Genomic DNA, 16,593 nt, shown 5'->3' with positions numbered 1-16,593 from the left:
AAATTCCACAGATCTAGCTCAGTGCACAGTGCAGAGCTCAGGCTCTAGAAAAAGAGTGTCATTGTGTCACGCTGTTCATGTGTCCATTTATACCTTAGCCTTGCTGAAGGTGGGTGAATAGGTAAGAATCTGCCACTAATGGAAAAACTGAAAAGTTGTCTGCATTCATTGAAAAATTGATTTTGCAGACATATAGTAGTTGCTTAATGATAATTAAAACCTCACAAGCCTTTGATACCACCTGTTTCTGTAATCACATTTTGTGAGAATATTCTTCTTTTCTTTCTTTTTCATTTAGTCGTTAAACAGAAATGAAAAACTCCACAAAGCACCTTCCAGTGCAAAACCAGAAAGTTCAGCACCGACATTGACAAGAGAAGTCCTGTGTCTTAATAACCCCAGAGAGGCCCAGGACTGCACTCATCAAGAGTATGAAGGCGTTTTGAAATGACAGAGACCGCATGCTACAGACAGGAAACAGTGGCTGGAAGGTAAGGCGCTCACAGGAGCTTGTCTTCGTGTTTTTCCTCTCTGATTAAGAAGTCATCAATCATCACTCAGATCTTATGACATAGCCTGGCCATCTGTTTAATACACCGCATGAGGAATAAATGAGAAACTCTGGAAAACTTGTGATGTGCGTAAATTTGAAATTAATTAACCAAGCAATTAGTCTTACCTGACACACGCATACTACAGGCACATTCTCACTTCTACTGTACATGCACATACTGTATGTAAAGTTCTGAACAGTGTAAATCTTCCTGGCATAAGATAGGACCTGACGTAGTGTCTGGAGATGTTAGTTGTTCATGGGGCTTCTGTTTAATTTGTTCTTTTCCTGCAGGTGACCTGAGGAATGATGTAATCTATGCAAACGTTCCTGAGCCTGGGGAGGGGGAGCCTCTCTGGGATCTGACACCTCCGTCCCTTGGCTGCCTCCCCGCATTCCACCAGCAGAGCTGGCTGTCATCCGGCCCGCTCAGCGGGCCACTCTCAGGGAAACCTCAAAACAAACAGACGGCACCACAGCACTAAATTATCAGCAGCCACCTTATCCACATTCCCCCATTTAGAAGGAGATTTTTGAAACTGGCGGAGACGAGGAGCGCCAATTCCGCCCCATCGGGGATGCAGGCATGGTAGAAAAACACTTTGCAGCGACGTGATCATCTTTAACATGTGTCTAGGTAGTGGTACACACTCTCAGGCAAAGACAAATGAAAACCAGTACAAATTTATCAGAAACAGTCAAGATGATGTAGATTAGCTGTGCTTAACCATCATCCATTGTGGAGTAGCATCCACTGCCACAGCCTTTGTATTTTTTAAGATTCATGCTGAAGCTGCAATGTACAGCCTGCAGAGTTTTATTCGGGTTCAGTGGTGTGTTTCAAGTTCTAACGAGTGGATCTAGGATCTCTAAGAAGATTTCCAATCATCCCTTGGAAACTGTAAGTAGGATTGACACTGCTTGACACTGAGACCAGGAGATCATATGCTGGAAAAGGAGAGTATCCAGGAAAAAAAAAAAAACAATGCACATAAAATTTTCCTGCAAAAAGAAACAAATAACTTAATGATAAAGAGTATGATGAATACGATTCAGAATTTTCCACCCTAAGTGGAAATTGGTGAGGTTACAAATGCATGTGTAATGAGATAATAAATTGAAAGTGTGTATTAATAGTTGAGCAGAAGTCCGCTCTTTCAGTGCAATGGGTATTTATAGATATCTACAACTCAACAGTAAATTCTGACAGCTGCAGTGATAGTATATTTCCCATAAAAATGGGTTGGAACACATATTTTCGATTCGAAGTTCACTTACTGCCCACATCTGCTATTCTGAAGTGCCCACAAAGCTCCGCCACTGCCCTGCTCTCCTGCACTGAACCCAGCTTGAGCACTCTGCAGAATCAAATCTTCTGGAAGTTTTTTTTTTCTTTCGGTACATTTAACTATGTGTATTGTTAATGCTGTAAAATGCTTTTTTGTTCAAGCTTTGAGTTGAAAACTTTCCAAAAGGTGCTCCCCAGCAAAAGCCTACTTCAATATTGATGACTACAATTTCAAAAACCCCAATGCTGAGATTTAGTATCATTTTCAGTCATTCTAAGAAAATTATGCATATTCTATGCGAGGACATTTTTAAAATAACAATATGCATATTTCTGTTAAGGTTTAGGCCTTAATATCAACTCAAACCTCCAAACCTCAATTTAAATTAGAAATATCATTCTTGCTTAATAATTGTGCCATATTTTCATTTAAGTGCATTTTTCATGATGTTTGTATTAATATTTCTTTTCATGAAAAGTATGTTTTATTAATCAGTTCATACCCATGCAACATTCAGGAGTCCTAGAAACCTTTAGCTAACTCTTAAAATATAAATTGTGATGGTCCTACTGTTTTATATTTCACAGGAACAGAACCTTCTATATTTTTACCTCAGTTTGATTATTTACCCTTAGTTTGAAGAAATATGAGAATTTTGACAGAAATCTGAGAACCTAAAGCCAGAGGCAATTAAATGAGACACCACTAAAGGTACGAGCCCTGCTGACCACTGTATCGCGTACAGTTATGATCTGTCATTATGATGTCTCATTTTTTGAACATGCCTTTGCTGGCGGTAACATACACAACTATGCACATCCAAGTCCACTTGAATGTTTTCAGCTTCTATGATCTCTTGGGTAGCGCTAGTTGTCTCAGCACATATCGTTCCTGTTTGGAATGATATGGGAAACGGAAAACTGGAGTACCGTTCTGTACACTTACAGTATCTCGCACTTCGCCAGGACTATACGTTTATAGCCCTTTGTGCTAGTCTACATGGGGTTTACATTATCCAGGGAGACTTGTTCCAGCTTTGTGTTTTGCCCACACATAAGAACCAAGACAACGAACTCCACACCGAAGGCTTCCCAGTTCAGAGGTGAGCCGGGAAAACGTTTAGCTATGTTTATAAAATGTGATAACCACACATTAATACATGGCTCCACAGCGTACAAAACGCAAACATGTTTCTTTGTTCACTAAGAAATTAAAAGTCAGTGTGTATATACAATGTCCTCCGCTGTATCTATGCAGTTATTCTTTTACTCACTAGAGAAACATGAATCACAAGGGATTTTAAGAAATAATTAAAATTAACATTTACTGAGGATATTCAGCTATTTAAACATGACAGTTCTAAAATTAGCTACTAGCAAGATGCCGTGGTCTGCAAACTCAAAGTTACTTGTACTCCATTCTATAGGCAAACTTTGTGCTTATTTATTTTATTCACTAAAACATTTGTGATACTTTTAACTCGGCTGGAGACCGGTAAATATTATGATTCCATTTTAAGAGTCTTTTTAAATCATTTGCTTCCCGTAAAACAAGAACAACGATCCCAGCTTTCCTATACTGTTTCCGGGAAAACATCCCATCCCTACATGCCAGCAAACGAGAACTCCAATCCAGAGAGTCTCCATGGAGACAAAACAGCTATTCAAGAGCTCAGTTTCCCGGAGGATCGGCCTTCCCAGGATTCCAGAACAATCCAGGAACAGAAGCGCGCAGCGCAGCCCACGACAAGAAGCCAAGAACTTTCCAAATATGGGCACGGAAGTAAGACGTAATTACGTGCCATGCCGCACCAAGACAGTAAATACGCCGTGACGTCATGCTCTGCACGCTACGTGCTTGGAAACCAACCAAGCAAAGCTGCGCGACATCTAGAGATAAAAGGGTAGGTTTTGTTGTGGAAAACAAAAACTAAACAAAAGCCACAAATACTTCACGAAAATATTAAATGTCTGTGCGCTTCACTGAGAACGTATATGTTCTGGGAAAGTTCATGTATCTAATGTATGTACATATTACGAAGGTGTACAATGAACCGCTTGCTATATGAAGAGATAAAAGCGGGATTCAATTGATTTTTTTCTGAAAAATGTAAGACATTTTATATTATGATAATTTCCCTTCTTGAGATTGTGCTGCATTACTTTTGTAACAGTCAAGAGTACAATCGCCCTGAGTATAAATGTGAAGTGTAAAAGTAGTGGTATTCTGTTTGTTCGAATGTTAATTGTCTTGTTTGAGAGTCTTATGTATAATGCCAGAGTTTAGGATTAGTGGTCAAGTCCATAGAAGATCTTTTTAAAAATCTCATCCACAGATTTGTAAACTGTTTGTTGTGTTTATTGCAGTCATGCATGAGTACGACAGTTAAAGCAAGTGCAACTGTTTCAGTGAGAAGTCAGTATGTTCTTTAAAAACTAAATACCCAAGACGGAAATAAGACAGAAATACCTATATTATGCACTAATATAAAACCTCAACAACTGACCTTTGCCACTATAGGTAACATGTAAAAGAAATAAATGATGCAATGTTATGACAGCTATGCTATTAAGTAAAGCTGTCTGGGCATGTCTGTCATGTTAGCACAACAGACACATTGTTAACATTCCGTACACCTGCACTTAGAGAGTGGCAGCTGTATTCAACTTTATTATTTTTTTGAAAGGCAGGGTTTGAAGCTGGGCATGCTTTATAGTTACAAATGAAACATTACCTTTCAATCCAATACATTCAGAATGGAGTCATCATATGAATATGATATTGAAATGTTTGCTAGTGGATTTAGTGGATATACTCCTGGATATGGCTGAACAATACATGTTGTACTTGGTTTTTATGACATTTAAGAATAGTTTTGAAAAGGAACAATTATGTTGAAAGTATAAGGCAATGAAAGGGCAACAGTAGTGATTTTCTTTGAAGTAAGTGAGTGTTAAAAAAAACACAAGGCACAAGGCACAAGGCATCAATTCAAATATATTTAATGAACATATTGTTTCAATAAGCAATCAATGCTTATGATTTTATACTTGACAAACAAGTCAAAACTCTGAAGGTAGAAAAATAAACTATATCATAAAATACATCTTGATAAATAATAGCACAGTAGATGTTTTCATGGAAAACTAATTAAATACAGTAAACCACTTTAAAACAATGTCAATCACAGGCAGAACAATGGAGATTGAGGTATGCCAGTACAGTACGTCACGTATATATCTAAACTACGTTATTTTTAGACAGTAACATACTATTGCTATTAAAACACAAAACGGCACTCAAACTGTCAATAGCTCCACAATACATTGTTTAATCTAGCACCAGGGAAACAGATAATGCTATTTTCAATTCATTAAAATAAATGGTACTGCTCAGCATGCTATTAATACCAGACCATAATTAAAATCTCAGTCATTAACATGACTACCCATGCTTTAAGCTACATAGTGTATCTGGAAGAAGTAATACTGGTTTGATCACAGTAAACATTTTATGGATGTAACCACTGGATCTAGATCATTGCCAATATCAGATCCAGTAGAAAGTGGTCATTATGTTGTCCAATTAGTAATCTCTATGCATTACAAGGCTAAAAGGGTCGGAGAATTGAGAATATCTAATGCAGAATCAGTCTTGCCTATTCCACCTTTGTGATTTTCTCCACTGTCAGCAAAAGAATCAAACTCTGGGTAGGTAAATGCAAAAGCAGATAAGTAACTGGCACACGTTGGGGTGGAAGTCACTATAGGAGTGCTGAGGGGCTCGAGGTCATTTGAAACTGATTTATAAAGGGTTTCCCAGTCTGTTATTCCAAAGGAGTTGGTCAAGTCTATGTCTGGAACAGATCTGGCAGTCTCTGTGGAGTTTTTCTCCATGGCAGGAAGGAGATCTTCAAGAGGCTCTTCTTTTAGATCTAAAGAAGGCTCCAAATCGCAAACATTTACTTCAGCACTGGAACACAGCAAGATGTTCGAATTCCCTGAAATGACTGCATTAGGAAGGCTGGGAATCTCCAGGTCCTGCAGTGTGGAAGCTTCTCCCGCATTTTCTTCCTGGACTTTGGAAGTCTCCATATTTGTGACGAGTTGAGGGGAGCCCATAGGCTCGTGGAAGATAGTGTCTAGATCTTCTGAGATTTTGCAAACTGGTTTATGTGCAGCAAGGATGAGCTCCAGCTTTTCCTTCTCTTTCAGAAGATTGGCAATTTCGGTTTGGAGAGCTGCCTTGTCATCTTCCAGTTTGTCTGTTTCCTACGGAAACATAAAACATTAAAATGTGAACATGCTTGGTCTCTTTTACACATGCACATCTTAGGAATCTTAAATGCCAGTTTCTTTTAGAAGGTGATAAATCCGTACTTACAGCTTGCAGGGTGTCCGTGAGTTCTCTCCTCCTGTTACGGCACTTTGCTGCAGCCATTTTATTCCTCTCCCTCCTGATCCTTTTTTTCTCTTCCTCTTCTGGGGAAAGCTGTTTGACGGAAATACAAAATGATGAATTAAAAACAAAAACTTTTATAAATTCACTTATTAATCCTTTCCTTCCCTTATCAATTCATTCTCTTAGGAGAGCAGCAAATCGGTCTTTCGCTGCAGTGCTTCTAAAAATAGAGCATTGTTGCAGACTCTTCATGACCTGAATTTAAATTGGGTACCTCAGCAAGGCATACAGCCAATACCAGGCTGTTTAGCGCATGTACTGAGATGCTGCACTAATGGGAAACCAAACAGGCTTTTTTTTTTGTTAAAATAAGATATGCACATCCAGATTTTTTTAGAAAACAATAAATGATTTATAATGTTTAACTATAAAAAAGGACAATCACCTGCTCAGATTTTCCTTTTCTGCCATTGGTTTGTCCTCTGTTCCCAGTGGATCTGGGAGTAGTCTGGACAGAATTCCGTGCTTTGTAGGGGTGAGTCCTAGCCTGAGAAGGAGAAATGGATGTAATCACGGCTGGTTGGACCATCCACTGGAGATCTGGGGTCGTTGAAATTGCAGTTACAGTAGGGACAAAAGGAGAGGCAGACGCATCCATTTCTGTGCAAAACTCCTGCAAATAAATAAGGTTGCATTTTACAAGGAAGCCCTCTATGGGCATTTTAACTTTAAAATACTAAGACCAAAGTGGAATAGTTGTGCGTGTCTGATCTTCCATCACCGTTGAAATGTTGGACGTTATGGCATTAATGTTAATGCAAAATTACTTTTACATTCTGTGAATAGCATTTTATAAATACTAAATCCGCATTTAGCCCTCTTTCCCTCTCAATATTGGGGAATATAAATGCTGCTGACGTCTGTAATGACGCAAGATAGCCGAGGAGTCTCCTGAATGATTTTTCATCAATGAACTGCTGTACAAACACGCACACTCTCCCTGTCGAGATCACAAGAGTAAAAATAGCTATTCTCTTGTTCTTTTTTTATTATTCATAGCTGCAGACTGAAACTTTGGTTTTGTGTGTGCCTTTCTCAAATACTTATTTTCTTATTACCGCGACCCCTTGATACAGTGTGTGAAATAAACTATTTCAACAATAAAGGGAATATTTAATGGGTTTTTTTTTCTGCAAGCATACCATTCTTCAAATGTTACGTACCGATGTCATGTCTTGTCCTTTAAATATGCATAGAAAGGAATACATATGAATCCCCACGTAAGCAAGAAGCATTGAAAACTCAGTGTTGCATTGCTCAAGGTGCGAATTGGGTAGCTGCATGTACAGTACAGAACATGTTTACGCTATGCAGGTCATTTTAAGAAGTGCTGGTATTTACCTGTCGGTTGTTCATCGGAGACGCCGAAGCGCTCGAGAAGGAGCCGGCGGGAGACAGCTGGAAGTAAGCTGGGGTCTCCCCGCCGGGAGAAGCCGTACTGCAGCGAGAGGAAGAATCGTAGTCGGTGGCAGAAAAGTTGGGAAACATGTCAGTACACAATTGCAACAAGCGTCTGGCGTTTCAAAAAAAAAAAAATAACTGTAAGCCAGAATTCCTTCAGGTGGATTTTGCTATTCGGCGAAGAGTCCGTCCACGTATAATTCTTCCTATTCCTTCTGCCGGTTTACAAACCCCGTAACTGCTGGATTAGTTTGCTAGCTCCTCCTTTTATACTGTGCCAGAATTTTATGAATGAAATCTGTGCGGTAAGACTGTACCATTCACAGTCCGGGGGTGTGGTAGCTCCGATAAAGCAAACCCTTATCCGATGGACATGTATACATAGGGAAAGTGTGCAATCGATCAAAACATTCTAGTACGTATGTTTTCATTTCATCTTAAATGGCAAAACTATCTGTAATTTATAATTGCGGGATTCCCCCTCTTGAAAAAGAATAGTGTTGGGGATTGTCACGTGAGCCATGTCAGTCTTAAGAATACTGTATTTACAGATATGACACCCACGCACGGCAATAACACAAACGTTATAAACCATCTCTCGCATCTCTACTGTTGAACGTTAATTTTTAAAATAAAAACACGCGCATGCGAAATTGTCGCATACAAATCATCGAACCTTGTGCAACTGTTAAACTCGGCGTTTATCAATGACATTGAGTTACAAAGCACGTCATGACTGACCGCCCGAATAAGAGAAATATCGGTGGGGGGAAAAAAGAAAAAAATGTCATTTATCTATCTCTATTTACCCCTACGTGGGTATATCTCAGGTGTTACAGAGGAGAAAAACGTAGTCTAGCCACTTGACATTTCAATGTCTTCATGATCCTGCAGTAGTCATTTAAAATGGTCTGAGTTTATGTTATAGCCTTTATTCTTAAGCGCTTCTGAGCACTTACATAAATGATTATTTTTGCATTCATTACATTTTATCACACTAACACATTTGGGTGATATTAGTACAATTCCGATGATTTTTCCCCCAATATCGCATGTTGGGTAACGAATATGGGATGTTCTATAAATACATTACGGAGGCGCCCCGCGGGAATGGTGTTTTTTTTTTTAAACACCCCCTCATTACGGTCATTTGAAGTCAGATTTTGGGAACAACTGTCTTTATGCCTCCCGTCCCATTATCTTAGTTCATGCGTGAGATAATCGTCCGGCACAATTAACTCTAGCAGGGTGCAAAGAATGGAGCCACAGCAATTTACATAGCGCTGACCACCCAGCCAATCAGAAGGCAGACACTCCGCACCATATATGGCACATCCTGTTCACATGGCTTGGAGTTGCCGGGAATTGCATTAGCTAGCGGTCAGAGGAACGTGTTTGATCTTTTTGTAGTACAAAGGTCATTCGACTGCAAACTGCAACCCCTGTTATTTAATTCATTATGACCTGTGTATGAAACCATCATCACATGAGTCCATTGATTTCACTGTCATATCAAAGAGCCCCCAAACAATGCCGGAGAAAGCCTTTTTTTGTAGTCGTTTCATGCTACAGTGCACGTATTAATCGTTCGTCCCTCCGGTTTCTAAGATGTCAAACACAGTGGCACAAGAGTTTCAAAATATTTAATGAGCTCTAAGATAGACAACATTTTCTTTTTTAAAAAAATGTTATCGATCTTTTACAAAAGGATTATAAGAATTAAAAAAATGTCTTTACATTTCTTAAACAATCTCATCAGACAACGTTATTTTTAGTGTCACATTATCTTGATCACGGGTGGGAGGGGACGGCCGTGGGTTAGAGGAAAGTTATTTTCAGTGTGTTTGCTGCTTTCTTGGTGGATCTGCCTCTTGTTTACAGAACGGGCGAAAATAATCATGTTTGCTCGAGGACTTCTCGGCAATGACGTTCCGGGTCAGGGAACGGAATTCCAGCACGGGACGGCGCGCGCTGGAGAGGAATGCCTCCCGTCTCTGCACACGTGTCCCGTTTATTGATATAGATTGTTATGTCCCATAAAGATTATACACGACAGGTTGCGATAAACGATCGTATGTTGTGCGGATCCCGGAAACGCACCCTGGGGAACGGGACATATGAAGTACACGGGCCAATAAGATGCGTGTGTTTAAATACTTGTTTAGATATACGTACGTATTCTTTGATGTATGTAACGCGAATAATTATCCAGTTTTTATAATGACCTCCTTTTGCTTCATAATAATAGCATGGTAACAGTTGTCCTGCTGCGAAAGACTGTACATTTCCATGTGGGACGTAACTCAGAATAAGCAGCTTCTTATTGTTATTCTGAAAGGAAATGTTAATGTATTTTTTCCTATTCGATGTAAGGAATCATAGCGGGACATAATGACATTTACAATAACCGTCATTCCAAAATATTGTGCATGCATCATTTTTTTTATTTCTCAGCTCTCATTTATCTACATTTTCCTATATTGACAAAACTAAAATGAAGTTTAGGAATGAGCACCTCGGAACATCGTCTGCTCTTTGTGGGCTTTTCCTCCTGATTCTCTATTCTTTGCAGGTTATGCACGTTTGTGAAACATGAATGATTAATAATATTCTAATGAAAAACAGATAACCATCCTCATGAAGTGGATTTTTTTTTTTTTGCTTACATATTAGGAACCCCGAGCTGAAATGAAACTGTGCCATATGGAAGTTCAGAGCAACACTTGAGTTTATTAAGCCGTAAAAGTATGTAAAACGCTGTGCTACAGCAAACTCCAAAGGCGGACAAAGGCTCCCGATTCTGTAGAGTTTATTTACTATCGTGTTTTTAGGGGGGAAAAAAATGAAAAAGGGGAAAAAATATTAGTTCTGTACTTCATGCTTTCGGCTCTTGCGCCTCTTCACGCTGTTTACGTTCCGTCGCAGAGCCTGGTTACTGAAACGTCATTGATGCGAAGGGGGTGGGGCGTTACCGTGGCAACCCGCAGCGTTTGGGCTAAACACAGACGAGGCAATACCAAGCGCAGCGCTATCCAAGTATGAAACACCACCCCTGGGAACCGCTGAGAAGACAGATTTAACCCAGGCAACAAATAAAAGAAAACACTGCCGCTTGTTTGACTTGAAATAACGGCCAAATAAAACAATAACCAAAAAAAGAAAAGGATGCTTACGCTAAAACAAAAATGCGAATAGTTGGTCGTGGAATGGAAGACGGACGTTTAAGATTTCTCCCCGGTTTTGAAGGAATTCCACTCTTCAATTCATTCAAAACCCCGTAAACAGTGAATAAGAAAAACACCTCAACACTATCTCGCTTTCTGTCGTTGATTATAATGCAACGCAGGAGTCTGAGGCCCAGACATCGAGGGTCGACGTGTACGAAAGATTTGACAGTTCCGGTCTATTGTCTTCTGCTGCTCATCCATTCGAGCTCTGGGTTACATAACTGGTCCACTTCTTGCCTTTTTAAACTGCATATTTGTGATACCTCTAAACAAACGTGTTTTATAGGCAATATTGCCTTAACGAAGGGAATGTTTTGAGTAATCAACAGTAAAAGCGCTTTAGAAACACTGTATATTAGGGGCTAAGAAAACAATCGCCAATTATTTAAGTTTGATTGGAAGAAAACCTAGAAGACAGCAGGTCATCCATGAATTGAGTCTGAGATACCTACTGTCACATTCCATATGTAAACAGTGCTCCTAATTTCAAGTTTTATATACTAAATACAAAAACCGTGTCTAATGTCAAGCTGTTGAAAGAAACTCATGCCTTCCAGCTAATGTAGGTCAAATGTCCTATACTGTGATTCCGTCATAAGCAGTGATAGAATATTTCTGAGTAAACACCTCACGAAAACAAAAGAAAGACATAACCAAAGGGGGGAAGACTGACATCGGCAAGTTTAGACTGGTTTGCAACAGGTTTGCTGTTAGCTGACGGACACACCCACTTGTACAATTTGCCTAGGTACAGAGACAGCCTTAGGACTGCACACCTGCTTCTCTTTTGCATGAAGACTCAACTGGTTTACTCTTGTCAGCTGCTGTAACAGAGTGCTATGCTATGATGAAACATGGGTTCGCAAATATACAAACCCGCCGGGTGAAAGAATTGGCTTCCAGGCCTGTTTCCCAGAGACTTCACTCCAAGACAACGCGGTGAAGAGACGAGTCAGAATGCACAGCCTGCAGAAGGAAGTGTAGTTTCTGAGCTGAACGTGATAAAAGCGGGGTTCTTTTTACTGAATCATAGCCAAGCAATTCCAGTTTTACTGTTATCCAAAGTACCCAATTACCGTGGTCAACATTTTTATAAAACACGAGCTTTTAAGATCATATGGAAAGATATTCATTTCCTTTGTGACTCTTACGTGAAAAAAAACATACGGATAATATTAACAATTAGGTTACTGAAGACCTTTCACACGCTTTACAAAAAAAATCAGTTCCTTCAAATAAACATCTAATTCAAAAATGTATACTGTACTGTATATTGATATAATCTAAATATTTGAACACGAAATAACTGTGGCGGGTCTTTTCAACGTGTATGATACCTTTTAGTTTTAAAAACGTCTATTTCGGTTAGAAACGGTGCAGAACAATGTTAAATTTTGTCTTGAAGAATCAGCTGCATATCAGTTTTAACATACCTCAAATAACGAGTAGGGTTTTATTCTGTACTTATGTAATTTCTGAACTGTGCCCCTGTTTTCATATACCGAGGCCTCTTGTGTATACGTATTTAAAAATATCTTTTGTTAATAGCGATCAGCTTTGGAGCATATTCTCAGGGGCAGTTGCTCTATCTTCCCCCCTTCGATTTAATTTTGCAGTTATTACGCCTTCCCCGTTTCAGCCAATCATATCAGTCTGCAGCCCAGTCTCTGAGGCAGGGTATGATTCCCATAACTGACCCGCCCCCTGACAGGATGCATTCCATATAAGGATAATTACGTATGGGGATCCCCTGTTTTTTTTTTTCGCGAGCGAACTATAAAAGAGCTGCTGGCTGTTACCGCTGTCATACACTTCGAGCTGGGAGTCGCAACGCGTCGGAGAGCACCAGAAAACTAAGGGGGCGTGAGACGACAGCCAACACGGAAACATTCTAAAGAAAGAACAGCCTTAACATTTACATTTCTTCAAACATTCCTGTTTTCTCGGCAATCTTGAAAGCGGGCTTGCTTTTAGATTCCGACCACGATGATGTACACAAGTTTCGGGACGGAGTGCGACTCCTCTTCGCGCTGCAGTACCGCTTCGCCGGCGGATAATCTCGCCTATTTTCACTCTCCGGCGGACTCTTACTCCAGTATGGGCTCCCCTGCAAACAAAACTCAGGTAAGAAGCAGATGCAGAGTTAACGCGATCATGTGCTATTTTGTTTTTCTGAAAAGCTTTAGATGTTAAGTTTATTTACAACTTTTGAACTTTCACTAGAGTGACAGTTCTCGGTAGCGACAGCAATGCAAGCTACAATAAATGTGCTTATGGTTTTATTTTCCACTACATCGTACAATAACACTTAAATCTATCTTCTCCAATCGATTTTTTTCCATAATGCTGGAATTACACGCGTGCCTTGAAATATTGCATTGAGCATGTGTGGCCGTTTCTGACTCCGATACGGCGATAGTTTTATACCGCCTGTCTGAGAGAGCCAGTCTGCTGGAGCACTGTGCACAGCGGTTTGTAGAGAACGTGTTTCATTCAGGAGACTCCAGAGCAAACTCCTGCGTCACGACTGACATCATATTGAGTTTTAAATAACTCGCTCCTTGCATCGTACACAAGTGCCTTTGAAATGTTCATTCTTAATTACAGCTTTTGGCTAGAAGAGATCAAACGCCTTCACAGCACGATACAATCAAGCTTAAAGATTTAAATGATTTGTATGCTTATTGGTGCATTTTGTCTTGTTCTGTCAACAGGATTTCACTGACCTGACTGTCTCAAGTGCCTCTTTCATCCCGACTGTCACGGCCATTTCTACAAGCCCGGATCTCCAGTGGATGGTACAGCCAACCACCCTGACTTCCTCTGTGGCCCCCTCCCATAGCAGAGCGCACCCTTACAGCGCCCAGGGTTCGAGGCCCACCTACGCTCAGAGTGGGATGTTCAAGACCGCTGGAACCAGAGGCCACAGCAGTGGGAGAAGAGGCAAAAACGAACAGGTGATTAGAGATGGAAACCGTCTAATGCAATTCGAGAGGGCATCCCCACCAGTATTTCTAAAAGCTGGTGAATGGAGGTTTGCATTATGCAGCATCGCTGTCTCCTGCTGAGACTCCTGTTTAAAATTCAGGTCGTGTAGAGTCTGCAATAGCTATTCTATATATAGCACGGCTGCAGAGACCTGCAGTCAAGTCCCTTCCCCTCTAATGGAATTGACTGGAGCAGTGAGGTTGGGGAAAAAGTGCTCTAAAAAGTGTTGTTTTTTTTTTGCCATCTTGTAGCTTTCCCCTGAAGAAGAAGAAAAGAGAAGGGTTCGCAGAGAAAGGAATAAAATGGCTGCAGCCAAGTGCCGAAACAGAAGGAGAGAACTCACTGATACTCTGCAAGCAGTAAGTATATTTCATATCTTTCCCAATTAAACTGGGGAGGGAGAAATTGCAATGTTGATATGTGATTAGCTGTGCAGAAATTCTCAACCTAACGATATTTCTTTCTTGGCAGGAAACTGATGGTCTGGAGGACCAGAAGTCGGCTCTGCAGACTGAAATCGCGAACCTCATGAAGGAAAAGGAGAAGCTGGAGTTCATCCTGGCTGCTCACAAGCCCGCTTGCAAGATCCCTGCCGATCTGGACACGAGCTTCCCCGAGACTGCAGTCTCCCCTTCTCTCAGCATCCACGAAGATCCGGCTTCCCAGATCCAGAGTCCTTTTGCAGGGGCTTCCAGCCTCAGCGAGCCTATGCCCGCCTCTTCCAAAGCATCCCTGTTTTCTTCCACTTCTGCTCCAGACGCCTGTGCTCCAACAGTGCAGGTGTCCGATCTGGACAGCTCCTTGGAGTTGAAAGACGACTCGTTCGATCTGTTCGCTTCGTTCAAGAAGAACCCGGCAGAAACAGCCCGATCGGTTCCTGACATGGACTTGTCCAGCTCCTTCTATGCACCTGATTGGGAACCCCTGTACACATCGGCCGCTGCCGACCTGGAGTCCCTGTGCACCCCAGTGGTGACGTGCACCCCATCTTGCACGACGTACACGTCTTCCTTTGTCTTCACCTACCCGGAGGCCGAGCCCCTGCCTAACTGCGGAGTAGCCCACAGAAGAGGAAGCAGCAGCAACGACCAGTCCTCCGACTCACTCAGCTCTCCAACCCTGCTCGCCTTGTAATGGACTTCCAGAGCACTTTCTTGTCTAATGCAGGTTAAATCATCTTAGGGCTATGGCATGGACAAACCTAAAAGGCTTTTATTTTTATCCTTTAAGCGTAAAAAAAAAAAAACCCATACTTGCCTCTTCCAAGTATGTAGCAAAAAAAAAGAATTACAGATTCTACCAATTCTGTCAATTGTTTGTAGTATTACAAATTTAGACTTTAAATCTTCTTGGTGCTAGATATTTGAAGTTGTGTTAGTGCAGCTGACTTTGAAGTGTTAATGGCAATAGTGATAACCCAATAAATACTGGTAACCTTTTTGTTTTGTTTATGGAGTATGTACTGTACACTATTCTGTGTCTGTGATACTTATAAATGCTGTGCTTTGTCAAAACAAACCATGGTCTGGGTGGTCAAAATCTGAGTTTGAAAGTTTTCTGTGAAAACGTTTTTATTGTTTAAGTTTATTTATGAAAACTAACTTTTTTCTGATATTTATATTTTAGTTTTATTTTTCTACTTTAGAAGTTATACAATGTTCGTCAAACTAAATGAACAATCCAAGCTTGTTTGGTTCTTGTAACAGACAATAAAGATTATAACGGTGTTTTATTTTGGTCTTCGCTGGGTTTTTAATGTCTGGTCATAGTGTAACACTTGCACGTTATGAAACGGTTTGGATTCTAAAATGAGAGATGGATAATGACTATAGCTTTTATATTTTTCCTGGTTATTTTACGATGGCGGTCTCGTTTTTTTTTTTTTGTTTCTCTCCAAAACGAAGCTTAAAAATCGAGTTGACCAAAAAAAACGCGTTTGTTTGTGGAAGGTGCATCACACGTGAGTCGATGCTTTTTTTGAAAAGTTGCAAAATCCAAATGCGTCCCATCCTTACACGACAATCTCTTCACGCTAAACAAACGTTTTGGGGATAAAAGAAGTTTGTTGTGCCTCTCTGACTCGGATGCCATACTTTGCTCTAGGAGTCGTACCATCGATATCCTTTTCAAACACAAAAAAATCTCAAGACCGCAATTGAATAACTATTATAGATTTACAAATAAAGGTCATTTCTCTAATCTTCACCTTATCAACACCCTTATAGACAAGAAAGCCTAATCATTCATCCATTACATTCTCCAGAATACCCTACAGCTACTGCTGTTTACTGTTCCGTTTCTATGGCTGTCCTAAAACGTCAGAGCACAAACGTCAATGCGTGTTACCATTTTTTCTCAACCCCTGATATGCGAACGCCATGACGTCTCACTTCCGTGCCCAAATATAGAGAAAACCAGTTAACTTCTACCGTGTTGGAAAATTCTGGAAACTCGAGACGCAAGAGTACGGAAGGACGGCTCTCAGTTGCGTCTGGCCAACCAGTTGCGCCGTTTCCATGGTGACTAGAAAAGTGTTTTCATCAGTTGCTACAGGATATAACTGTGAGAAGATGGTCAACGTCTCGCGCGAAACACGCGGGCGCGATAGCAAGGGTGGAGAAACGGAGATGTTATCACCTATCTTTTATAGCAAGCGAGAATTGTTATTCTTCTT

General features: G+C 40.6%; 2 protein-coding genes and 1 long non-coding RNA gene across 4 annotated transcripts; 2 read left to right on the top strand and 1 right to left on the bottom strand.

The window, feature by feature from the left end:
• Window positions 1–2,620: 2,620 nt before the first annotated feature.
• LOC148653202 (uncharacterized) lies at window positions 2,621–6,143 on the top strand. The gene is made up of 2 exons (XR_015941624.1): window positions 2,621–2,944; window positions 3,397–6,143. It is a non-coding gene; the product is annotated as an uncharacterized LOC148653202 (long non-coding RNA).
• On the bottom strand, window positions 4,829–7,958 carry LOC148653201 (protein c-Fos). Of its 2 annotated transcripts, none has more exons than XM_088647918.1 (4): window positions 7,645–7,958; window positions 6,689–6,790; window positions 6,226–6,333; window positions 4,829–6,113 (listed from the first exon to the last, which is right to left on the bottom strand). In XM_088647918.1, the coding sequence occupies exons 1-4, from the start codon at window positions 7,789–7,791 to the stop codon at window positions 5,445–5,447; spliced, it is 1,026 nt and encodes a 341-aa protein (XP_088504044.1). In that variant the 5' UTR covers window positions 7,792–7,958; the 3' UTR covers window positions 4,829–5,444. The 2 variants fall into 2 exon arrangements, with proteins under 2 accessions (XP_088504044.1, XP_088504043.1); XM_088647917.1 differs by having other exon boundaries at window positions 6,689–6,916; window positions 7,645–7,957.
• Window positions 7,959–12,731: 4,773 nt separating this feature from the next.
• fosab (Fos proto-oncogene, AP-1 transcription factor subunit b) lies at window positions 12,732–15,651 on the top strand. Its single transcript, XM_088647916.1, has 4 exons — window positions 12,732–13,055; window positions 13,646–13,888; window positions 14,171–14,278; window positions 14,391–15,651. Exons 1-4 carry the CDS (start codon window positions 12,918–12,920, stop codon window positions 15,051–15,053), a joined length of 1,152 nt encoding a protein of 383 aa, XP_088504042.1. The 5' UTR covers window positions 12,732–12,917; the 3' UTR covers window positions 15,054–15,651.
• Window positions 15,652–16,593: the final 942 nt, after the last annotated feature.

The sequence above is a fragment of the Lepisosteus platostomus genome, chromosome 10 (genome assembly GCF_059453375.1).
Source record: "Lepisosteus platostomus isolate fLepPlt1 chromosome 10, fLepPlt1.hap1, whole genome shotgun sequence".
Classification (NCBI taxonomy): Eukaryota; Metazoa; Chordata; class Actinopteri; order Semionotiformes; family Lepisosteidae; genus Lepisosteus; species Lepisosteus platostomus.
This window is presented reverse-complemented; position numbering and strand designations above follow the sequence as displayed.